Source organism: Meriones unguiculatus, chromosome 4 (assembly GCF_030254825.1).
Source record: "Meriones unguiculatus strain TT.TT164.6M chromosome 4, Bangor_MerUng_6.1, whole genome shotgun sequence".
In the NCBI taxonomy this organism is placed as follows: Eukaryota; Metazoa; Chordata; class Mammalia; order Rodentia; family Muridae; genus Meriones; species Meriones unguiculatus.
In genome coordinates this window covers 16236150-16262669 of record NC_083352.1, presented here as the reverse complement: position 1 = coordinate 16262669, position 26520 = coordinate 16236150, and the positions used below count along the sequence as shown (strand labels likewise).

At 44.6% G+C, this 26520-nt stretch overlaps 1 protein-coding gene across 2 annotated transcripts in view; it reads right to left on the bottom strand.

The window, feature by feature from the left end:
• The window catches only part of Zmat4 (zinc finger matrin-type 4), a 404848-nt gene that overhangs the window by 24027 nt on the left and 354301 nt on the right, over nt 1–26520 (bottom strand). Inside the window, exon 7 of one of the 2 annotated variants that reach the window (XM_060381490.1) lies at nt 10881–12365. The exons of the other annotated variant lie outside the window; for it this stretch is intronic. Coding sequence (XP_060237473.1) covers nt 12350–12365 — 16 coding nt within the window. The 3' untranslated portion in view covers nt 10881–12349. Of the gene's footprint in view, nt 1–10880; nt 12366–26520 lie in introns of those variants that run through there. 2 annotated transcript variants of the gene reach the window in all.

Below are 26520 nucleotides of genomic sequence, written 5' to 3'. Positions count from 1 at the left end.
CAGCAGCAGCTTGTGTCTACAGGACTGGCTTTGCTAACAGGGGCCTCATGCTGACTGGCAGCTTTACCCACCCATCCTCTTGACTGCTGCTCAGTTCCCCAATTCTCTTCAGCAATCCTTTGCTGGGGCTTTGTCTTTCAATGCCTATGTCTTTCGACAATTGGCTCCACTGAGGCAGACACTGCACTTCCTGTAGATGACCCTCCCTGGCTTTTCAGCTGTGGATGAGCTGCTGATCTGCTCTCAGACAAGACGGAAGCCTGCCACTGGTCTTGCCAAGAGACCCACCAGCAGAGTTCTGTAAGTCCCAGGGCCAGATTCTGAATGACGTGGAAAAACTTGAAACAGTCAGGGCAGCCTCCAACTCTGTGGCAGGACTTGGGGGTGTTCAGGGGAGCTGACTCTAGTCTCTGGACACCGACTCTGGGGTGCTTGTCTGTCTGTCTGGGGCTTGTGGTACCTGGATATGGTGGCGCTCTTGCTCTTGCTCAGTACCTGCCAGTCTGGGGCCAGCAATTCTCAGCTTCCCAGTTCCAGGTGCCTGTTCCAGACTCCTAGATGGACACCGTCCTCAGGGACAAATGACATGGAGGCAAGTCCAGGAATGGTCCCTATAGACGGTGGCTCTTCCGGGTCCACTCTGTGGATTCCACTTCTCCAAGAACCTCTTTCAGTCAACTTCTGAACTGCCCCTCTACCTTTTTAACACTACTGCCTTAAGACCTCACCCACTGAATAGGATCACTCACTCACTCACTCACTCACTCACTCACTCACTCACTCACACTTTCAAGGTCATTTGGAAACTGATCAACAGTCCTTCAGGCCATCCACATTATGGCAAGGCCCTTCCATTTGGCTAGTATCCTTAACCTCTGTCTAGTCTGAGCAATTTCCACATTTTTTTTGATAGCTGATATCAGGGTTTCTGAGAGGCTCATCTGGAGGGTCTTTAAGCTGGGACAAGCCTCACCAGGCAGGGATTCCAGGCAATGAGTTTCCACTGAAGACCAGAGAAGGCCAATGGCCACACACACACACACACACACACACACATCTTTTTAAAATTTTGCGTGTCATTTCCTTCTTCTTAGTTGTAGCCCTGAGTAGTCACCTAACAGCAAGAGAAAAGGCCGTGATGAGGAAGCTTTCCTGTCCTCCAAGATCCTGTTCTGCAGGGTACACACAGGAGGGGATGGGAGGTGTGGAAGAGTTGTTCTCCAATGAGGGGAGGCCCAATGCACTGGTCATGCTGATACATTAAAACAGGCAGAGGATGAGCTGGAAAGAGTGGACTGGAATAGGGATTTTAGGGATCACTCAAGCCATCCCATAGAGCATAGACAGGAAGGTGCCTCTCCGGAAGCCTCTGGACTGGTAGCTGATCAGATCTGGAGCTGAAACTCTGTGGTGCCTAAGTCTTCTGCATGCCTTGGAGAAAACCTTGGAAGCCTCATGCAAACTGCACACCTGTCTCTAGGCTGAGAGTTGAGTCCCAACAAAGCCATTTTTAATTTTAAAACCAAGGTGTTAAATAAACATCTGAATACTCGTGTTTTCTCTTTTTCCCAAAAGCCCAATTTGGACGGATTCTCCTTTGTCAGCTCGGCTCTGCAGTCTCCCAACCGATGGCACCTGTTCACCTAGCGCTTCCAGAATCCAGTGCCCCTTGGCCACCACCCACTGAAAGCAGAATTAACAGAGAGCTCTGTGTTCCTAGAGAACAGCATTATTGCTTGATACTCCAGTGTGGGTCATGATGGTAGCTCACCAGCCTTGTCATTTTAGAAGCAAATCAGCTTAAGTTAACTCTTACAGCATCTTCTTCCAAAGGATGAAGATGGACTCTTTGCTCCACAGAATCTGTCATTCCCAATTATGAGGAACAGAGAAAATAGCATTCCAACTAAGTGACATAAAGGATTTAAAAAAAAAAAAAATCTTTGCAGACCTTGTGTTTAAATAAAGGTCTTTTAAGTGTAAAATCCAGTGCATGCTCACAGGACTTCAGTGTTGCTAAATAGTCAGCTTATATTTTCATTACTTACATACCCCATCTTAGCAACCAGTTTGACAAGGGAGTCCCCACCCCGTGGCAACCATGCAGTGGAGTGGGCGGCCATTATCCCACTCTTCTTCTCAGTGACTCGCTTTAACGGCATTGTTCCCTTCGTGCAAACCAAGTGAGTGCTTCGGCCTGACTCCTCTCAATGGCAAGTCTGATGTGGACGGATACTGGAGGAGCACCACTGCGCAGGTACCATGCCCAAGGACTTGCCCTGGTCTCAATTGTAGCTTCTAATATGAGACCTGCCAGCTTCTGCTTTTTCTTAGGAATGCTTCCCAGCACTCCCGAGGCCAGGCCTAAGATCGCTCCTCATTTCTCCTCCTAGGGCTCTATGACACATGCTGTTTCTATATGACTTCGGGGTCAGTGTGATTTACCAGAGCTTTCTGTCAGAGCCGCGCACTCAGAAGCAGGAGGTGATGGGATGATTCTTGTGAGTGATCGATGATGGATACACACTCTGTTGTTGCCGACACCTAGACTGAGGATGTGGCCTGTTTAAAAAAAAAAAAAAAAACTGGGAGAAAAGCTCTCCTCTGTTGTCCTTGAGCTACACACTGGTTTCGTCCTGGATTCAGGATGCTCTCTTTGTTAGAACTGTTTAACATATTTGCTTACAGAATTACGTCATCTCCATCACTGGCAGTGAACTTAGGGGTGCCTTCAACAATTATAGAGCCATGGAATGAGAGGGCAAACAAGACAAGAGACAACATAAAGTGCTCACGAGTGACTATAGCATTCAACCAGCACCCTCTTGGTGCTGAGAGCATGGAAAGCAGGGAATCTTGGGAGTTTTCGCAGTTTACAACAGCTCGCCATTCTGAGCAGTCACGGTGCAAGCACCTTATGGTGCCGATGACACCAGTGTTCCCCTCATGAGTTCCAGCTGGACTCCTGGCCTGCTTTGACTCACACCACCACTGCTTCATTTTGGTAGTGTAATAAAATTGCAGTCACTTTAACATCCTACTGACTTCAGTTTTTGTAAAATGGCCAACCCTATGGACTCCCTAACATCTTAACTCACAAAAGTCCAACCTAAAGGAAATAGCTTATTTCCTAGAAGTTCATTTTCAGTCTACTGCCAGAGCGTTACTGAAAACTCCCTTCTCTCTTTTTGTGTCTGCACCTCTGACCTCAAGCAGAAGCATCATTAGAAAGTGTGTACATGATTAGGACTGGACGACTATTTACTTCACTCCTGAGCCAGGGAAACGGACTTTCTGTGGTTCTGAGACCCAATTCTAGGGTCTTGCACATGCTAAGGAGATGCTCTGCTCTACTTGGGAATGGATTTATAACACCATGTGGGGGTCACACAAACACACAAGCTCCCTTTGCTGCCAGATGCTGGGCTGCCAAGATCCCATCTGAACATGGTGAGAACACTCTCAGCTGGAAGACTGATATTAGTGAAGAGCAGCTGGTATAGATGAGGGACTCAGGGAAGCAGAGACTGCACTTCCAGAGAGGCGTCAGTGGGTACAGCCTCATGACTGAGCTTGTGCACCCTGTTTCAGGAAGAAGAACCAAGACGTGGAGATCCTGACTAAACAGGAGCTCTGCCGAAGGCCCCTGGGAGCTCAGTATGTATCATGTATCAGTGCAGAGAGAGATGCACATCATCTTGGTGTAAGAAGGCCAAAATCTACCCCCAATCCTGACCAAAGCCAAGCTAGTTTCTTACTGGCTCACAGATCTCTGAAATGTATGTGCCCTCAAGGAGACTGAGCAGAAGTAACACAGATTCAAGCTCCACAGGAATTCTCTTGCCTCCCAGTTGTACTGAGAACCTACTTATGCCCCAACCTCATGGCCTTCTCCCTGCCATCTATGATGTGGAGAACTCTATGAAGAAGCGGGCCTCTGACAGGGCACAGATTTCTAATCAGAGACAGTAAAGCAAAGCTAAGGGCTAAAGCTCTGACTTATTTAGAAAGCTGGGCTTTCAGATGTCCACATGTATCTGTGCCATCGGCCAAGTTTGTAGAGCGGGGCTCCTGCGCACAGAGCAGATTTATGTGGTGGGTTAGTCTCAGCTCACAAAGTTTGTGACTCAGCAATGTCTGCTTGACATTTATTACACTCAAGCAGACTGGCAGCCATAAATCCAGCTTTACGTTTGCAGTTAAATGCCTGCTATCGTGAAACAAAGGAATAAAGGCGAACAGTCCACAGCTGTGGTGCTGTGGTGCTGATCTTACAGCTTACCAAAAATATGTAATATAAAATAACGAAAGGTCACGCTGTAGCAGGATTGTCTTAACAAGCATTTGAGTGTGCGTATTTCGTATAGGCATCTGAGACACATGCTGTGAGAAGACATGGAGGGGTTACATGTCCATCCCGCTCTGGAGCAATAGGTGTCCTGAGCTGCTCTGAGGTCAGAAGGGCTGGCCTTCAGCTCCCTGGATGATGTCCCTGTGCTGGTTTACAGCCCAGCTGGCAGACAGAGCTGTAGGCACAGATGCTTATGGCTTATGGGATGAAGGGTCTGGTAGCTTTGAGGAAATGGCCCCCATAGGCTCACAGGGAGTGGCATTATTGGAGGTGTGACCTTAGAGGAAGTGTGTTTCAGTCTTCTTCCTGTTGCCTGCTGATCCAGATGTAGAACTCCCAAGTGCATTCTGCCACGCTTCCTGCCACGATGATAATGGCCTAAACTTCCGAAACTGTAAGCCAGCCCTCTATTCAATGTTTTCCTTTATAAGAGTTGCCAGGACCATGGTGTCTCTTCACAGCAATAAAATTCTAAAACATAGGGGAATTGGTTGGGGTGCAATAGCCGGGGTAAGGGTTGTGGTGGAGGATAGCAGACAAGAGACAGATAGTGGTGCCTCTCTGTAACTCACAGCGACAGCTTCTGGGACACATTGGTTCCTGCTCTCTAGGAAGCTCTTCTCCACAGGAGTTGTTCTAGCAGCAACCCTCTCCAACAAAAGATTTAACGTCACCGAGTTTTCAAAATGAGCATGTTCGGAATGAGGGTGATTGACAAAATGGTTTTAAAGATCAGGTCAGCTCTCCATTATCAACTATCATTGAGTTGGATGGTCACATAAAGAGAAGAAAAATACTTTGAAGAACCCTTTCAAATCTATCAGAAGTAAATTCAAGCTGAGAGTGTAGCTCAGTGGTAGAGGCTCACCCAACGTCTCAAGGACTCAGTCTGTACCACACAGCACAACCACCACCAAAATCTCTTCGCTTTAGGCTGAAGGGATCACTACTTCACAGCATGGTGGTGTAATTCTAGTACTCAGGAGGCTGAGGCAAGAGGACCGTGAGTTTATGGCCAACCCCAGCTACAGACTCTAAACAAACATTTAAGCAGTGATGATGAAGACACGTTTCATACTGAGCACCTGAAGCCAGAAAAAAATTACTTAATGTATCTGAGATCATAACCACACACTCACCTCTACTTTCTAACTATCATTTCTCTGTAATATAGTCTTTGCTTGTGTTTAACAGCCAGTTGCTGAATTAGTACATCTCTGTGTCCTCGTTTGTTTTCTGTTGCTGTGATTAAGCATTCTAACCAAAAGCAACTTGGGTAAAGGGGTTTATTTGGCTAACATCTCTTAGTCCACCACTGAGGAAAGCCAAATGAGGAATGTAGAGGTCAAAACCCAAGCAGAGACAACAGAGGAATTCGGCTTTCTTTGCCTTGCCCTGCTACGTTCATGATACAATCCAAGCCTACCTGCATAGGGCTGGCACCACGCAAGGTGGACTAGGCCTCCCTTCACTAGCAATCAAGAACATGCCACACAGATCTGCCCACAGGTCAGTCTGCCAGAGGCTATGCTTCAGTTGAGGTCCCTTCTTCCCACATGAGGAAGAGAGTTGTCCTTACCCAAAGTTGGACACACACACACACACACACACACGTCTTACTACTTAATATAATTTGGATCATCATCTACAAAATCATCATCTACATAATTCCTTAAACTTTAATTTTTTCCCCCTTCTAATGGTTCTCATTTCCCTTCTCAGATGTTTGGCTAAAGAAGATAATTTCAATGGAAAAATGATTAGTTCTTTAAAAATCTTAGAAATAGCTGAGATAATATTAGATATTTTCCAAAGGAGAAAGTGCTTCTTTCTTGCACTACAGAAATGGAGAGAAACCTTAAATAATAAGAACACCCAACTATGGAATGGAGAAAGGGATAACACAGGAAGGGGCAGTTTTAGAGCCTGTGAGTGGGGTGAAGAACCACAAAACAAAGATAAAATCTCAATATGGGTGTTTTTCTCTACTAGTATGGCCAAGCACCTAATACCTACTTGAACCCTGAGTCTCTAGAGACCCCTTTTCATCCCAAAACCGCACAGATAATTCATAAAAGACACTTGGCTAGCTTCTAGGGTTAAACTCTGCAAAGCCAGGTGCACAAAGAGGGTGAGCACTGGCTTATGGTCAGCCTTAAATCGAGGGGTTGTAAAAAGGATAATAAAGAATAAACATTTTAAAAATTACTTCTAAGGAGCAAGTGAGAATTTCATGGTTTTTAAATATGCCTCCCAAATGGCATGAACTCTCAACACACTGGTTGTAATTTCTTGTTATCAGTCACATTTTGAAAAACAGCATTTTTCTAGTTAAGAGTGGTAAAAAAAAAAAAAGCAAAGGTGAAAAGGACAAGACATCCCAAACTTCTGACAATGTCGTCTTCAATGCCTGAGGCACAAAAACAAACAAAAAGACCAAACAAACAAACAAAAACCACAGCAGGAAATGAAGCTGTCATGGATGTACTGAGAGCCGCAGGTTGGGAATGAGAGGGCATGGTGTCTTTCTTTCCACAGTGTACTCTCCCAGAATCTTACAGCTCTGTCTAGGTGATGAGTGGAAGTTATCTACCTGGCACACTGACTATGCTCCATCACATTGTCCTCAGCCAGCCAAAGAGATTGTGTTTTTGATAAAACAAGTAAATATCCCTATGCTGTCGCCAACACTATGTGCTATTTGTTACAGAGGGGCTGACCACAGCCCTGATCATTAACTTCTCAGGGTCATCTGCAGGAGGTTTGGAGTGAGGACAAAAGAACAAAAACTCTTGAAATGCCCACAGTACAGTCACCAGTACTAATGTCACAGGCATGATCAACAATTATGCCCTGGTTTCAGTAAATAATGCAGACAGTTTTGAAACATTTGACATCCATGTACACACACACACACACACACACACACACACACATTCACACACAAAATAACCCCAAATGATCTCACTGCAGAAACCTTAGCCACCCCAAGGAAGGCTTGTATGGTTTGTGGTCTTACCTCCAGATATTCTACTTTTTCAAGAGCAGCAACCCTTATGGAAAGATTGCCAAGAACTCCCAAAAGAGAATTATAAGGGAATCAGTTATGGTGTGCAGTTATCTTCCTTTCCTTTAGGAATAAAAAGTGCTATGTGTGCATTACCCTGATTCTCAGAAGCTGACTCACCCTCTGCCCTCGCAGACTCTCGTGACAAGAGAACTTGAGCTTGGACTTGGGACAACTCCGGCTGACTCTGAGTGACAGCAGGTTGCAGATCACTTGCTAATGGCAGTCGTAAGAGAAGTTAAATTAGATTTTTTTCCCCTTACACATATAATTTGAAGATTACAGAGTACAGGTTTTAAAGGTCAGAGTGAATTACTAATTAAGTTGAAGCATTTGAAATTAGCATGTAAAACCTCTACTCATAATAGCGATTAAGGAATAATTAATCATGTAGAGGAAAAATGGCTGCCAAGTGGAGTCAGCAGTAAAATCACTTTTTAACTAGTTGCTATGGAGCTTCTTCTGGATGACGTCACTGAGAAAAGGCATGGTCTTAGCTCCATTTCTTTTTCTTTAGGCTGCTGGGTTCTTTGTTGTTGTTGGTTTTTATTTGTTTGTTTGTTTGTTTGGTTGGTTGGTTGGTTAGTTGGTTGGTTTTCAAGGCAGGGTTTAGCCTTGGCTGTCCTGGACTTGCTTTGTTGATCAGGCTGGCTTCGAACTCACAGTGATCTACCTGCCTCTGCCTCCCAGAGTACTGGGACTACAGGCATGAGCCACCTCACCCGGTTGTAGTTGTTTGTTTGTTTGTGGGCTATGAAGACAGCCCAGCCTGTAAAATGCTCGCCAGCACACTTCCTAGACAAGCAATGGAGAAAGTCCCTACTAGAACCCAAGAATTCTGGGTGTGGTGGTACATCCTTGAAGTCCCACTGCTGGGGGTGTAGAAAGAGGCAGACCGCTGGAGCTCACTCGTCAATCACAGCCAGGCTATGAGAGATGCTATTTCAAAAACAAGATGGATGGTGATCAAGGAGGAAAGACACCCAAGATTGTCTCTAGGCACAGAAGCATATATCCTCTACACACACGCACGCACGCACGCGCACACACAAGCTTTCCAGACAGCACAATCAAGGTAGATGTTCGCCAGGGCTGCCAACCCACAGGAGCCCAGTAGCACACAGTGCACCTGTGACCACCTGTTATTCCAGATGTGAAGGAACCTACAACAATGGTATCAAAGATGGAATCACAAAACCACTTTAATTTTACTGTAAATGTAGACATTTCAACCTCTATAATCATTTCAGATTCTCTGAAGGCCGATGTTGAACTCCCCCCGTTAAGAATTTAAAAGCCTTTTGGGAGGCTGAGGTAGGAGACTAGGAGTTCAAGGCTAGCCTAAGCTACAGAGAGAGACCTGTCTCAAAAAACCAAAGCAGATACATAAAAGAACAAACAAAAGTAAAATTTTAAGTAAAGAAACCTTTGATTGTGATGTTAGTTATTTGGTGTTGTCTGGGGGGGGGTGTGTGCATCTACCGGTTGTGGATTGTGCCCTTAATCTCTCCCGGTTCTCTCAGAATGTCGGCTTCCTGCATGCCGAGATGGCAGGTGAGGCCACCAGGTCTGGCCTTTCCACATGAAATTTAAATATCACCCGGCTGATTTGACTTACAAATGTTCAGTGAGGAAAAACATTAAGGCAGCACTTACATACAGATTTATATTTTAAGCAATTGTTATTTATTAATCAGCTAATCCACACAACAAACCTATGAGGTAGTTTAACATGCCTTGAATATGAACAGATTCAAAATCAGAAAAGGTGAGGGGCAGGGGGAATCTATTCCAACAATAATAGGTTAAAGAGACAGACCTTTCTTAGGCCTATTCTTACAAAACAGGAAGAATTCACCGGACAAGCTGATCAAATGGATGACAGATACTTAGTGGGGAATGCAGTTACCACCCGGGGATGTCTTTTATTGGGGATTGGTGTTCTGAATTTCCACGGCCCTGGCAAAAATGCCTCCCTCGGCTTTGGCAGACAGGCGGCCCCTCCACCCGGCAGGTTCAACAGGAGTTTCGGCATTGCGCGTGTGTCCCGTTGTTCTTTCCTTTTGGCATGGTTGGCCTGGTAAACTTACTCCTACAGACAGTACAAAGATCTTTGCAGTTCCAATTTATGGTCCTATGTCATCTAAGAGGCCAAGGAAGAACAAGCCCCATTGGTCTTTCGGTCCGGCAGCTGTGGATGAGAGTTTTATGGCTACTTTATCAGCAGAAGGAATCACCCAGCACTTGCTGCTTAGCGGATTGCTTTATGAGCATATTTATTAGTTCACTGGGCTGTGGAGACTGTATATAAAGAGAGCTCATTAATTTGGGCCTCACCATCATGGCTTTTGTGGCCACTGGCACATGTGCTAGCCTCAAGCTTATTTCTGCAATAAAAGGGAAGAACATTTTGTAAAGCAAATTCCAATTGTATTGCTGGGACTAAGTAATGATTCAGCTTTCTGAGGAATGAGACCTAAGCATGGAGTTCAGTGATAGAGCAGGTGGACAAGGCCGTGTTGCAGTCCGGAGATTTTATCACAGCATGAAAAGAGCGAGACGAGAAAGAGGAAGTCAACCATCAGTGACTGTTCTGTTAAGCATAGAAATATCGATTTAATACAAGGTCAGTTGGTGTGTGTTTTCCTCACTATGGCCACAAAACCTCATGTGGTCAGCTAACATGACTCTGAACACTGGAACAGCCATTGTATTATAGACACAGTAATATTAACAGTCCTTCTCCCTCATAGATAAGCATTCTCTATGTTCTCCTTAAATGGCATGTTACAGAAATAACCCTAACAAGTTCCTATTGTAGTCTCATTGCTCTCTACCGGGGAGCTTCAGGTGGCCTGGCCAGGGCACAGAGACACAGTCAGGTTTGCCTGTGTTTCTTTTCTTCCCAGCAGAATTAACTGGCCACTGGAAAACATTGACCCTAAATCCAACTCCCATCTACTCATAATAAAACTGAAAAGTAACATGAGACTTAGTTAAACATACAGGCACACCAAAGAAACAGTGAGCAGCAGCTTCCTGCATAGCAGTCTTTCTGTTCTACAGTCCCCGGAACACAGCGGCATTTCCGAGGCTTCCTGTAGTACGTAGTCTGGCCAAGTGGTCTTCATGGCATCCTGGGATGACATTCCCCCTCTCTACGTGAGCTTGAACAAACTTGAGAACAATCAAACCAACAAAATGTTTGGTGGGTGTTTGTGGCAGCTTGCCAAAGAGCAATGGTATTTAGATGAGGCACTCTGAAATAATCTGATTATTGTAGCTGGAGGCTTATCTATAAAGGACTTGGCAAAGCTTCACTGTAATGCAAAGGAAATCTATGTTCATAGGCTTTTTTATCTCAGGTCATTAAAAAAATAAACACAACACTTCAGGGAAAGAGTTCAGGCACTAAACATAAACAGGGAAAAAAAAGACTTAAAAAAAAAACTCAGACTATGCTTATATTACAGCAGGATTGACAAATAAAGCTTTATTCCACACATTCAAAGAAAAGCCATCACTGCAGGATTGTAACTCTGTTGTGTGCTTCTTTCTAAAATATCAAAATAAAATTGTTGTCGCTACACCCGTCTTGTTCCCCACCTGCAGCATGACTGTACCGGTATGTGACCTCTGTCTTCACGGCCACAGCCTGGTCCCTACGGTCTGTGACCTCCTCACACAACAAAACAGGCACCTTAAGAACAACACTATGCATTTCCGTGTCGTTTCGTTTATTGCTCGCTGGCTGTAACCACCTCATGTCCCTGTGGAAAGCAACGATGTCTGGAAAGGTTGTACTTCACTGGTGGTCACAAGGTGTAAAGGGCTGCTCCAGCCAGCCGAGAGCCCAGGAATGGAAGTTTGGTGTCAACCTTGCAGCGTCTGCAAGGCACCACTTCCCGTGGTGATACAATTAACCCCGGAGAAGGATCTTCACAGTTGCACTCAGACTCGATCCCTTCAAAGAGCATCAGTTTCTGGTCCATCCTCTACCCAGTGGCGTTTTACAAAGTCACCCAATCCCAGCTCAGCAGCAAGATGAAAGAGAAACAGGAGGATGAAGTTTCTTCAAGATTTAGTTCACGTTTCCCCCAAATCATCAGTACCCCAAATTAAAGCCCACAGTCTGGGCCAACTTTCTAAGTACTACTTCCAGCTCACTCTGGGGTTTAAAATTCTCCTTCAGATACCTTCAGAAAAGCATTCCAACCAACATCAACCGCTGTGAAGACTTTTTTACTTAATCGGATCATCATGCACTCAAACCTAATTCTTTTCCTAAGCTATGATCTGGCAGCTTGCAGGGAGAACTTGGCTTAATCTTGGGAGGCTTTCCGTCAAAGTGATCCAGAGTGAAGGCCCTTCCTCTCTGTTTCTGCTTGCTCTCAGAAGCCTGGTATTTAGAGGCCAGGCTGGTTCATCGGTGTGAAGCAGGAAGGAGTGGTATTCTGGTTGTCATACAACGTCCACACGCCACAAATTGCTCTGTTTCTGTTGTTGTTTTCACCAACTATGTTCCTCATGATGACAAAAGTATATTTATCAATGGATCTAGGAGACTTACATGAAATCATGAAGGGTCTCACAAAATCACTGTAACTCTAATCTAGAATAAACTGGAAATTAAATTTTCCACTCTGTAAGTTTGAATAATGCTCTGACTAGCTGTGGTTGCAGTTTAGAACTTGTGCTAAACATGTTATCAGGAAAGGATTCCTTAAAATCCAAGTATAACTTGCCACTAAATTAAAAGAAGAAAAAGAAATCTTAGTTACTTTCCAAAATCAATATTGGTCATGTGTTAATCTGTGAATCCTTGTAAGAAATGTTCATTGCTCAAGGAAGGATCCTCTTTTGGTTGGTGAGCAGTTCTCCACCACAGAGAAATACTGGCATCTCTTCTTAGCTTTTGATTGATCCTTTCACTACTTATTCTTCAGGCTGTAAGACAGAAAGAAAGAAAGTAGTACTTTTTCCCATAACTATATATATTGGCACTTCCCTCTTTGCCATGCCCACCCTCCAGCTCCAAACTCATCAAACGTAAACGAGGCTGAATTTAGATGGTGAATCATTTTAGTGTGTGTGTGTGTGTGTGTGTGTGTGTGTGTGTGTGTAGGTATGGATGGTCACCTGTGAGTGTCTGCATGGAGGCCAGAGATCAGCTCCAAGTTTCTTCCCTTATTTTTCTGCACTTTATATTTCTGAAATTTTATATATATATCTTCACTCAACATTAACTTACCATCTGGCTATATTGACTGGGTGGTAGGCCCTAAGATTCACCTGTCTCCACCCTCCCAGTACTGAAGCTACTAGCATTTATGTGGGTACTGGTAGGTCCTTGTGTTGGTACACCAAACACTTTACCCTCTCAGCTATCTCCCCAGGCCCTATACTATGGTCCTTTTAGGAGATTAAATAATCTGCATTATGTAATGGCTGAGTTATCAATGCTATCTCCATACTGTGAAAATCTGCACTTCTACAGGCTCAGTCCAGATACTAGTTCCTTTTCAAACGATCTTAAGATAAAAACAGCAGATGTCAATAGATGGTTGGTTTTTCCCATGACATATGTGCCACTATTTCACTGAAGTGTTTTGCATGCACTATTCTGCTGTGGGTCAACAGGTTTGTATGTGGGTGGTAGTAGTTACCCTTTTCCTTTGGTAGCTTGCATAGGACCTTCCAGCACCATGAACATTAGTTATTAGGGGTCAGGCTTCTAGTTATGCACCAGCTTAACTTCACCATGCTTGGTTTCATAACTAAGTTGTTGTCTTCAGCAATAGAGCCTTACCAACAAGTTGTGGAACAGCCTTTGCAATAGTCTTTAAAGTTTAGGCGGTTCTATGGGACTCCTTTGGTCAAATACTCAAAGGGATATAATTCATACGTGGCAGTGGAATTGTAACTTGGCAAAATGTCTAGTTGGGGCACTGTCTCTGCTACTGGATTAAAGGCCCATTTTGTAAGACGTTACCCATAACCTAACACCACGAACTAGAGACTATATAGAATATGGGTTTACAAGAAAATCTAATATTATTATTCTGTTAAAGGAACACAGCAATAAAATGACTCTTAATGACATACTGCTGTATGCACAGATCGGTAGCTTGCTCAGCCAGTGTCAGAGAGCTTCTCCTTACAGTGAGGGAGAAGTAACAAAGAGACCCACCACTAAAAGGGGTATAGAGACTCTGAAGCACTCGGGTCTAAATGGAATATCTTTATCAAATTCCTCCCCTCAAGGCCCAGGGATCAATGTGAAAGAGGAGGCAGAAAGATTATAAGAGCCAGAGGTGATGGATGTCTCCAAGGAAACGGTGTCTTCCAGACACAACAGGACGGCTGCACATATGAACTCACAGAGTCTGGAGCAGCATTCTCCAGGTTCAGGCCAGATGAGCCTCAGGTCCCAGCATTGAAATGTGGAGCAGACATGAGGGGTCCCACTCTTCCTAAGAAGTTATGCTCATTTTTTTTTTCTCCATCTTCCTGGCCTTTCACTTTCACAATCTTTCAATGTCCAATCTTTGGCTGAGTCCTCCACAATCATTTATTCTTTGCACTTTGACCAGCTGTGAGCTTCTGTACTAACCAACATCAACTGCACAGAGAAATGTCCCTGATAAGAGATGAGGACGTTACTGCTCTATAGATAAAGATCCATGAATTTAGAGGGTGGTTTGATACAATGTCCACTTAGAAAATAACACTACTCAGTTTTGCCCGTAAGGCCTGTGAGCTCCCCAGCCAGGCATGAGTTCCCTCCTGTGAAGTGGGCCTTAAATCCTAGCAGAAAGCTGTTGGTTACCCCTCTAACTTCTGTGCAATGACTGCCCCTATGGGCATATCGTGTGATGCTGGTTATTACCACAGTTAACAGGGTCCACGAATAGGTGACGTTGTCTGGGATACTCCCCATAGCAACCTGGAGAGCATCTCCCAGTACTAAGAGCCAGATGTCTTGATAGCAATCCAATGAATAAATATTCAACAAAGTGAAATACTACCATTCATATCTGAAACCTCATTTTCCAAGAAAAAAAAATTCTGCTGTAGAATATTCTTAGGGTCTAAGGATTTCAGGGCTGTTAGGATAATGCACATGAAATGGAGACTCCACACTTCTTTTCTTCTTTTTATCGGCTTTGAAATTTTGCCTTGAAATGACCCTGGAAACCACAACCAGTTTTTTGTTTTTTTTTAATATTTGTTCTGAAAAGAAAAGCCCTATTTTAACAATCTTGCATTTGGTTTCTGCCACCATCAGTTCATGACCTAAGGAAATTTTACAGTCCTTGTCAACTTCATGAATTAATGTGACATAAAGGCCAAAAGTTCATACCGAGCAAACAAGTATAATTCCATTTCCATAAACAGAAGATGAACACTTTTGAAATGAAAATGAGTCTGGATCACACATCCACGGGTACCAATGAGGAGAATAAGCACATCTACAGCCAAGCAGTTCTCCATCCTGATTGCATAATTCTTGGAATGCAGATGAGGGAGGAGGGGATTTTGTTGTAACTCATAGTGAAAATGGTATTTTAAGGATTTAATCTTATAACGAGGAAAAATATCACTCTGTTCCCTTTATAGTCAGCATAATTATTCAGATCCTTTCTGAACACAGAGAACTAATAACAAATTAAAGTGTCTTTGAATTCCATATAGTTTTTATAATTGTTCTCCTGTTGTTGGTATCCTTGCTGAAACGGCTCCTTCATGTTTTACACAGCATCCCATCTGATACAAAGAACATGAAAATTTTTACTGCTATTAATAAATATGGAGCCATCCAATCCATGCAGAAAATTCTTTTTCATCTGAGAGATAAGCTGCATAATTCATATATTTTCAGAAATTTCTTAAAATAGAAAATTGAAGAAACGGCCGAGGAAAGAGAATTCATTGCGTTGTCTCTATTAATGTGGAGGCTAGTGTTCTAGTTTGCTGTCTGTTGCTGTGATAAACACCAGGATGAAGAGCAACTTGGGGAAGAAAGGGTTTATTTAATCATATAGGTAACAATCCATCATCAAGAGAAGCTGCAGCAGGAGCCTGGAGCAGATACTAAAGTAGCAACCATGAAGGAATGGCTGCTGACTGGCTTGCCTCCAGGCTCATGTTAAGCTACCTTTCTTATACAACCTAGGCCTGCCTGCATAGGGGTGATGCTGCCCACAGGATCTGACCCTCCTCTGTCAATTACTAACAAAAACTAAACTGCTACAGACATGACCACAGGCCAGTGCAACAGAGGCAGTTTTTCAACCGAAGATTTCCTCCTCCCAGGTGTTTCTGGCTAACAACCGAGACTGGTCATCACAGACAGATAGTCTCACGATCTGTCTCAACGGGATCAAATTGGAAGAGAATTTCAGTCGCATCCTACACATGCCAATCACACAGCCCACTTTAGTGTCAGTATACCCAACAATAAACAGGGTAAACATCAGGTCTGGGCTCCCTCTTCATGTTTGCCATCTTTCTGACAACACTATCCATTAATAAATACTATTATTGGGATCTTGGAATACCATTAGAAAGAAATGGAATTATTTATAAAGGCTGCATACATACATCTTCCATAGGAAGCTTCCATGTTAGAGAACCATGAATTACAAATAGCTCCTGTGAACTGTAGCTCCTTTGGGAGTAGCAGCCATGCAGGGGATGTGATGGCTTTTGGGACAAGCTGGATGAGGTGCACCTCAGGATCAGGTAAACACTAGTACCTCAGCTCTTTCTACCCCTTTCCTCTTGGTGCATTTTAGCTCCAAAATATTTTTTAAAAAGTGGGTTTTGCTCCCACCTGGATACCAGACCAGACATCTCCATGTAGCATGATAAGATCCACTGAAAAAATGATCTCACCTTTGAGAACCACCAGAACTGCATGCATACTGTCTTCTTGTGCTTAAATAGGCATGCATATTTGAAAGGCATTATCAGAGGGAAATGGAATGACCCATTTTTTCCCTACACTAAATTTTAACTGTTCCATAAATAAGCTAAAAAACCAAAGCAGAATAATATTGTCTGGCTTCATAAAGCTGAGTTTCTGACAGTGAACACTGACAAAAAAATGCCAACACAGGCCATGGATCATACAAAATGACACAGGCAGCGGTGCCAGGCAGAGAGGAGGCCTGTTCTCAGATTTTTCTACTAAACAGTTGTGATTTTAACTTATTTGACTGCCCAAGTTGTCCAGGAGTTCTAAGCAAGAGAATCACAAGTTTAAAGGTCCTGTACAGTGTGAGTTCAAGGCCAGCTAGAGCAACTTAGTGAGCCCCAGGCTCAAGAAAAATAGTAAGAAAACAGAGAGCTAGGGATATAGCTCAGTGCTGCACTTGTCTAACTTGTTTTATGCCTAGGCTTCACTACCTGCCCCCAAAACTGTTCAACCTATGCTCCTAAAAGTAGATGGTAGCCAAAGGCTTGACCCCTTGGCTCAGCTTTCTCAGACAGTACAGTGAAAAGCCAAGTGAAATTATATTTCTCATGGGACACCTGTCATTTCTATTCCTCCCTCCTGGTGTTCCAGAATTCAAAGACAGGATTCGTCCCCTTGTATTTTCTTTCCCCTCTCTTTCTACAGCCAATCAGTTACTGACCTGCTGGCTTCCTACCTCACTCCACATCTCGGTTGTCTGCGCATCATAGAGCCTCATCCCACTCCAGAAAGGACACTGTAACACTGACAGCTGCCTTTGACTCGGGCCATCTAATGCCAACCATGCCCTAGGGATAACTTCTTCCCATCATGATTCTGGAGAGGGCTTGTAGTTCCTGCCCCTGTCATGCTCTCCTTTGCCATGTCTATTTGCAGAGGGTGTCCTTTCTGCCTGGGAACTCACCTGGCCTCTTTACTTGTCCAGCTGCTCTATTCTTTAAAGGGACCAGATAATCCTTGCCTGAATCCGACCTGACACAACTTGGATATTTTCAATAGCCACTTGGGAGTAGAGAAGAAAGCGTTAAGAAAATGGCCAAGCTTCAGGAGGTGACAGACAATTTCTAAATGCTAATGAAAGTAGAAGGTCAGATGGCAAGGGGTCAGGCCAGACATCCTGATTCTGAGAAGGGGGGGCTGTCTGGAGAGTGAGGGGTTCAGGAAACGGTGGGGAGGAGAAAAAGAAAATGTGAGGAAAATAGAGACGGGGGATGATTCTGTGCTGTTATGCTGCTACCTCTGAATAATGCTCAAATCTTAAATGCAACTGTCTAAATGAAGCATTTGCAGGGCCCAGTTTTAGTGGCATTCTGGGTAGTCTGCTTGGTAGAGGGAATGAGGGAAGCACTCAGATGTATGAGGGAGAAAGAAAGATGCAAGAAAACACTAACCACTGGCCATGTGAGTTACACACACAGTCAGGGCTTGGGTGGCTGCTGGGGGCAGGACCCTGCCCACTGAAAATGCCCAGAGGCCGATGGGGTTCAGTTGACATCAGATAAGCACAAGATGAATGTATTCAAATCTCTCCTGGGAAAACAAATCCCATACATTTATAGCCCATGGGACAGAGAAGTAATTTAAGAAAATTCAGTTATCATGAACAGTCCAAAATATAGGTTATTTACAAGGAATTCGGATTTGCTGCTTTCTAATATGCAGAGACTTGTGCAATTGACAGAAAAGTATTTGTAATTAACTTACCAAAGCACCTTAGAAAAAAGCTTCCTTTGCTTATATAAAAATTTCATTGTTTACACGCAAATGAATGCTCCTGGTACATTTTAGAATAGTTCATTCCCTTATGAAGGCAAACATTCGCTTTGTAATCTTGTTTACACCATTCATTTGCCTTGCAAAATATTTTTTCACAAAAACCTCAAAATAATGAAATGTTAGAGCCAGAGGGACCCCAGGGATTGTCTTAGGAAACCCAACACTAGTGCTTTACAAATGCGGAAGGCTGACAGAGCCCCTAGCACACAGGCACAGTCATGCTGGCCATTCCTGAGACCCACACCCTCACAGGAGCACCTCCTTGAGGGTGGCTTTCCTTTTGGGGTTATCCTCACAGACAAGTGTAAACCGAGCAAGAAGCTCCTAAAACAATGAGATTTGAAGCACCATCAAGCCCCACCAGCTGGACAGGCAGAGCAGAAAAAGACTGGATCCCCTTTCCACACATGTATAGAGCAAAAGCAGATCAAGTTCCTGCTCGCTTCTAAGCCTCAACATATTTTTTTCTCCAACCTCCTTGACTCTCCGCTTCCTTCAACATTGCTCTGGACTTGGATCTCTGTCCTAGCTGCTTTCCTTGATTACCTCACTGATTTCCTGTTGTAACTATTTGTTGACTCTCTGAGCCCTATGTGAAGTCCGGAGCTGTCTCCTTCTACTTCCATATTGTCTATGTTATTACACAGCCTGACAGAGCCAGTTTATAACTTGCCCTCAGTAAACACATCAGGGAAATTAGAAAAGGAATCAGACGCCACATCTACAAGCAACAACTCCTGGTGTGCGCGCTGCTCACGCACTCCCTGTTCTGAGCAAGTCCACCTCCAGCCCATGGCTTCAGGGAGACTTAGAGCACCGCATCCCCATTCCTTGCCCATTTACTCCCATTCTTACATATTCAAGATGTGTGACTGACAGTTAGCCTCACACCAGGGGCCAGGGAGGTGATTCTGTGGCTAAGAGTGAGTTCTGCTATTCCAGAGGACCTGAGTTCGGTTCCCAGAACCTATGTCATGTGGTTCACAGCCACCTGCAACTCCAGCTCTGGGGACCTGATACCTTCTTCTGACCTCCATGTCTGTCTGTCTGTCTGTTTGTTTCTGTCTCTATGTCTGTCTATCCCTGTCTCTCTCTCTCACACACACACACATACACCCAACAGCCAACTTCAACTTCACACCAGTAGTTAGCAGTGAATGCTCATGGCCTTCATTGCTATCTTTTTTTGAAAATCCTCATTAATCTCTAAAACAAAGACACCAATAGCATCATCATTCTCACTGGCACTTCATGAAGAGGAAATGAGATTAATGCATGTGCCCAGAAATGACTGAAAAAAATGGCAAGATGTTTGTTCCTCTACCCTTATCCTTAGTGCCCAGAAAGTTGCTGGTATAGGTGAGGCAGGCTACAAAGAATGTATACAGAGTACATTATGTGCTTGTGTGGAGTTAACATAGCAAAGCCATTGCTTTATTTACTTAATGTGTGACAATTTAAAATGATGCTTACAGAAGAAGCCCTTTCTGCAGACTCTTGGGGTGGATTCTTCAGCATTTAGAGGAACCTCTCCTATTGGCAATGGGGCACGATAGCTTTGTGGAGGTGAAGTGATGGCCCTGCTGAGTCCCGAGGCAGTTCCAGAACAGAAATTAGTCATGCTTGAAAAGATCAGCTGCATGATTAGAGGGCAGAGGCCAAAGCAAGCCTGCCCAGCCTCGGGGAGCGTAGAGAGCTGAAGCCTGACTGCTGCCACAGCCATGACTTTAGCCAAGTCCACCTACACAAGGAAGCCACTGTCCCATGGGCTGACCCTAGGGCCCAGCCAAGCTTTCTGAGTGAGTGCTGCAAAGTGTGTCACCATTTCACAAGGACGGGAAGCTCCTTAGCTTCCAAGCACAGAAGCTCCAGGAATGCTACCTCCCCAAGACCTTGTCTTCAGCGCCTTCTCATTGGCTGGTTTCCCATTGTATCTAAGCAAAACTAACCAAAAGTCTAGCTTTTTCCTGGATCCTGAGATCCCTTCCAGTTAATTGTTGAATTAGAAGCAACAGTGGGAACTCATAGATGCATCACTAATTAGAAGTACAGGTGGACAGAGGAGCCCCGGGGCTTACAGCTGGTGTCTGAGCTCTATGTAGGTCTGCTGAACACTGTAAAGTGTGCACCAACCCTGGAGAGTGTCAGACTTGACTGGCACAAGCTAGGATCCATCTTGGAATTATTATTATTATTTTTTTAAATTCTGAGCCCACTGTCATATAGTGCAAGCACTGAGAAGGTTCAAGGTACTAGATCAGGAATTTCTCTGCAGGGTGTCATGACAGAAACACTTCAATAGTTGTCAGAGAAAAGGCTTCACTTTCAAACGTCTGAACTCAAACCTCAGCAATGCTACCTCTGTGGCCTTGCCTCAGTTTCCTGGCCCATAAAATGGGTTAACTGTAGTGATGCATAGAATTCACCAGCATGCTGTGAAGCCTGAGCTACTAAATGAAAGTACTGTGTAGCTGGTACGTGAGGAATAGCAATTGCTCATTTGCAATCACTATTTTTTTTTGATTCATTTTCTATGTGGGCCTTAGTTTTAGGCTGAGTTTGATATGTGACTGGTAGGCTCAGAGACAGGGGCTTGAAGCAGAAGTCACTTCTTGAGACCAAAGGCAACTGTGGTTCCTATGGATCATGATGAAAGGATGGTAGATGGGAAGGATGCTAAATATTTGATGGACACACGATAGCACTCATGCTAAAGAAGGCTGCACCCCCCACTATAGGATCTGCAGTCATATGTGACTATTGAAGTATAAAATAATTTAAGTTAAATACTATCAATGTGAATCCCTCCCTCACATTAGCTGTGTTTCAAGTGTCCACAGACACAGGAGGCCCTGGCACCACACTGAATGAGTAGACACAGAGCCTTCACATCATCACAGACTTTCCTAAGGACACAACTGGACTAGAGCCACCAAATATTTCTTCAATTAAATATGCTTTGCAACATAAACCACAGTGTTGTCTTTCTTAGTTTTTATAGCTGTGTAAAACTTTTTTTCCCACACATAGAAAATAAAATGAAGAAACAGTGGGTAGGTTTTGTAGAGATGAACCACGGCTCTCTTCAGCTGACCTCCACCTCTCCCAAGCGCTTTAGTCTTCAGCAGATGAAGAGAAGTTGATGCACCTTCTGAAATACTGTGCCCCCTGTCCCACTTACAGTCAAACCTCCTGCTGCCCATGGCTTCTGAAAACCCGGGGCCTGGGAACACCAAATGATCCTCGCTGTGCTCAGGACATCAATGGTCTACCACAGACTGAGAAAGGCAATGGCCAACACTGACCTGGTACAGAGTGGATTAAAGGTGCAGAGTCCAAGCAGCAGAAGCCCAGGACAGAACTGGTAGGAGTCAGTTTGGGTAGCATAGGTGGGAAGGTCTGATCGATGGACACTCGTAAAGGCATTAGAAGAAATTGTGGGAGAGTTATATCTGAGGGAGGAACAATACCTGTGCCTACCTGCTGGGCAAAGACACAGTGCCAAACTGCGGTGCAGAGGAAGGTGGCAGTGAGGTGAAAGAGAAGATGAGAACTTACACTCTTATAATAAATCCTGGGGTGGACTCTGGTACCCGGCTGCCTAGCTAGTGCTAGCAATAGCAGTAGCACGACAATGCTAGAACACGATTTTGACAATGATTAGATCGAGCCCCTCAAGCTCGTTAGGAGTTCACTTACTGTGGTGCAGAGAGAGGAAGACTGACCATGCAAGAATCCACCACAAAATGGCTGCTCTGCAGTGTCATCACATTGCCCTGTACCTCAGCCTCATTATCTGCTGAGTGACTAAGAAGATGAACCATTCTATAGCTGTCCTTTTTCTCCACACACTGACCTCCTGTGGCTTGCCCAGGGGCAGCACAATAGAGACAAACCCCATCCTGTCCACTATTTGCTTCCATGTTCACCAAGTTTCAGTGAGCCTCATCAAAAATGACCACATACACCAAAATGGTAAATCCACAGAGAGAATTCTGCACCACCTTTTTTCCCTCCAGCATCAAGGTTTACACACCAAGCAGCCCTGCCCACAACACGGTAACCGTCAGCTATCATGCACATGCTTACATCCACCATGCAGCATGCTTGATAAGAAAGAGAGAAGCTCTCTTTCTTATGAATGTATGGAGAGTCTGGAGGAAGACAGTGAGATCGCAAAGGGTGTCTGAGAGTCGCTGCTCTGCTATGGCACTCTTCAGTTCTTTCGATCTGGACCAAAATAAAAGAAAGCACATCCTATAAAGGACAACGCCCATAGAGCCTCTGGTAGGTGAACTTAACCTCTCAAACAATGATCTTTTCTACCGTCTCAGTAGGACATCTGGGACACAGAATGTCACAAGACACCATCTACATCAGGAACAAACAGCAAATTTCACCTCCCAGAGTCGCAGTTCCATGATCTTTAAAATGGGTATAATACACTTGAATAGGACAGCGGTGATGAATTAACAAAATAACGGGAGCCCTTTTTTCTTCTTGGGTTTGAACCACAGACCTCCAAAGTTAAAGATCAGTACCTTAACAACTGAGCACCCGAGGCCTCCAATGAGAGCCTTGTGTGAGTGGTTAGTTCACAGTGAATCCAGCTACCGGTGTAGAAATCCTTATAGCGGTAGCTTCATGTTATCAGATGGCCTTACAGTGTACCCTATCAGGTGTTCCACATTTCAATTAAGATCAGATAATGGGATCCACACACTTGCTAGCTACGTAAAGAGCCATCAGTGATGCCCCCTTACCTGGTCATTCTGTCACAACAGACTTTTAAGTATCTAAGGAGTCCCATTTCAGGTGGAGAAAGCAAGCTTTTCATCCACACAGCTTTGCCAGAGCCTCCTGAGGAGACATCCTGGAATTGGAAAGGGCAGCAGAGCCAGTGATGGAGTGGGAAACAAGGAAAAGCAAGGAGGTTCCACAGGAAGGAGCTCAGATGTCCCCTATCTCAAGACTCAGTCCTGACAAATGGGAAGACTTTTTCAAGCCAGCTCTGGAACATGCCACATGATTTCCATGTTCGTAGTAAGAAATGAGAGCTACACACTGTTAAACAAAAGCGATGGACTGAGTCTGGAACCTCCCAACACATGCTGTTGGGAGCCTTGTTCTCAGGCTTCTGTTGATTTGGAGCCTCTCGGAGGTGGCTGGCGGATGGAAGAGGGTCACCAGAGCGTGGGCCTTTGAAGGTTAGTGCTTGCCATCAGTTCCGGGTGCTTGCTGCTGCTTGGTCTGTCATGCTACGAACAGCAGCGCCATCCCATGCACCGTTGCCATGGAGAGAACAGTGCCGCCCTGTTTTCCCTGCTATGGTGGGCTGAATATCCCGAAACCCTGAGGCAGAAGAAATCTTTCCTTCTCTTAGCTGTTTCTCTCAGGGATTAGTCAGAAGGATGTCAACATAACTAACACAGGAATTAAGTCTTGGTTAATTTGAAAATGTTTGGCTTGTATGGATAGGTTAAAAAAAGAAAAAAAGAAAACACTTCAAAATTTAGATTCTACTGCTACAAACCAAGGGTCTTCCAGAAGCTGAAGAAAGGCCCAGAACAGGAGTATCATGAGAATGTCAATGGGACATTGCCTGCTGTCCCATGATGGCTTCCCAGACTCCTGAGCACTTCTGTAGTACATTTCTCTGGCTAATGCCCTGGGATCTGCCACAGTCATTAAGGTCAAGAGCAAAGCGTGCTGAAAGAGAGCCTAGCCCGGCAGACAAGGTTAAGGAATACTATACTGGGACTCAGTAGTCCTCTGAGATACGGCCATCTCCTCAGTACGCCCAGCAGTCACCGTGTGTGTTCATCATCAAACTCCATCTCCACAGCCTGTTCTAGCCAAAGAACCATGTGCTGATTAACCCCAGGGCACTCCACCTTGCATGGCAGCCTCCTCTCCAGCAGACAGCCAGGCAAGTTCCCTGCAGGAAAACTTAGAGCAAAGTAAAATTGCTGGGCAAGGGAAAACGAAAAGTCAAGGCAAGGAGAAGCCACATGGAGCTCACCCTCACCACAGACCCATCCCTGGGAATGAAAGAAAAAGGAAACGAAAATTGCAGTGTGGACACTCATCCACAACACCAGCTCACCTTTTTAAACAACCTGAGAGCGAGTCAGGTTCACAAGGAAAAATAATCCTCTCAGGGTACACCTCTTGAATAATTTGGCTTCTATAGAAACATTCTCTGGGGTTTAGCTCTAAATGTGAGCAACTGAATTCTAGGTGTTTGGATCGATTGATTCTCATATTCTGTAACTATTTGCTTTTAGATAATAGACCAAAAGGAATTGATTAGGGAAAAATTCAGTTCTGAAAAACAAGACATCCTGATTAAAATTCATGCTGACTGCTCTCATCTAGCGCTGGCGAGTCCTGGTGGGAAAGAAAGTCCTTTTTTTTTTTAATATTTTTTTTTTTTTTGTCTGTTGACTTTGTTAACGCTGAAGAAGAAAGACTGAAGAAATGAATTGCGTTCCTGTGGTCCTCAGAGGAAACCCTCAATTCCTGAGACAGCATAATTATCTGCTGCTAGCCCATGACCTTTCTTTGCTGGTGACTGGCTGAGTGGGAAGGAGAAGGGCTCAGAGAGGCTGTCTGAGGCATGCAGACACCAGGCAATGCTCTGCACCTAACCAGTTGCTACAGGAATGTAGGTTATCTGCAGCACACGGGAGTGCCCGGGAACATAGCTCCCTACTGTTTCCACGGATCCTCTGAGCAGACACGTCTTGCCTGCAGTGGCTGGTCGAAGAGAGGACACTGTTTTTAAGCATTTAGAGCCCACGACAGGCTGGTGGGCGGCGGGGGCGGGGGGTGTTAGGCAGCTGTGATGGTGATGAGGAGTGAGTGACGTTTCTTGAGGTGCATTCTTTGCACTATTTTGATGAACTCTCATTTCTAGATGGCGAAGCAGCTTCTGTTAATAAACAGCAAGCGCCAATTAGACATCTGTGTGTGACATCTAAATGGGACACTTGGCTGGCTCATGCATGTCCCTGTTCCCCCATCTGTGTGTGCCATGCAGCCTGGGTGATCTCATAAAACACGGGGGGGCGGCTACACCCCTCCACTTGTTGTTGACGCTTCTTCACTCTTTTTTTGGCTTCTCTTAATCTCACATAGCCTGGCTCCCTGACCTAAAATTCAGAGTGCATAAATCAGCAGGCAGCTCCCTGCTGGTGCCAGGAAAGCTCTTTACTGGCTATTGAAATAAAGAAAATCATGGGCTGTTGGAAAAGATATAGGCCTGGGGGCTGGGTGGGCAGGTCCAGACTAGAACTGGAACATGGGCCTTACCACTCCCCAGTCATGTGACTGGGGGAAGTGGTTTTTGCTTTCACAGCCCTGCCCTCTCATCTGATAACGCTCAAGTATGGCAATCCTGATATTTGCCCTTTTCATAAAATTTAGAGCCACACCCTGTTCTAATGTGATGGAGATGTAGCAGGGACCGAGATGGCAGAAGCCAGTATCTTACAGTTTGTATGGAGAATGGTGAAGAGTGGAATAAGTATATGTCATCCTAGACACAGGTAAAGACAATGAAGGGCAGAAGTTCAAGGACAGATGGTCGTGGGAGGGAGGGGCCCAGCCATTTGCCCCTACGATAACGTGGTTGTCATAGTTGCCAGGGAGGCAGCAAGCAGGTCCAGCAAGAGATAAGGCCAGGGGACAAGACCTTGCTAATGAGCTCTTCAGAGGGAACAAAGAAGTCTGTGCAGCTGGAGCAGAGGGAAAAGAGGCAAGAGGCTGGCAAGGGGAGAAAGACATGCCCAGAGGAACAAATGTTTGATGCATGTAGCCCTGTAAGCTGTCATAGATTCTCAGATTTTTATTGGAATGGAATAGAAATCTGCTCCAGTGTTTTTGCAACCAAGTGTAGCCCAATAAGTAAGGATGGAGCGAATTAAAAGAAAAGAATTAAAAAGATTCTGAGGTGGGGTGGGGAGTGATGAGGAAGAATGATACACAGTATCTAGGGTGTATCTTTCTGAAAAGAGAGAGATTTTACAATATGTTGTTTTCAAACCTTTGCACAGCCTTCTCTTCCTTCTCCGGAGACTTTATGATTGACATGCAAAATTCTGATGGGAAATTTTTGTATTGCCTGAATATCTAAGCAGCAGAAATAAAGTTTATAACCAATGCATGTTTCTGTCCTCTGTGTTTTTGTGGATGACTTCTATATGGCTGATTCAGGTAATGCCATGCTGCCTGTCATGGATCCCAACATAAGGGTGCTCTTGACTGCCATGCCTAGTATGTCCTACATGGGTTTAGAGAGTATAAGAGAGATTTCTCCTAGAAGACACAGAGAAATACCAAGGT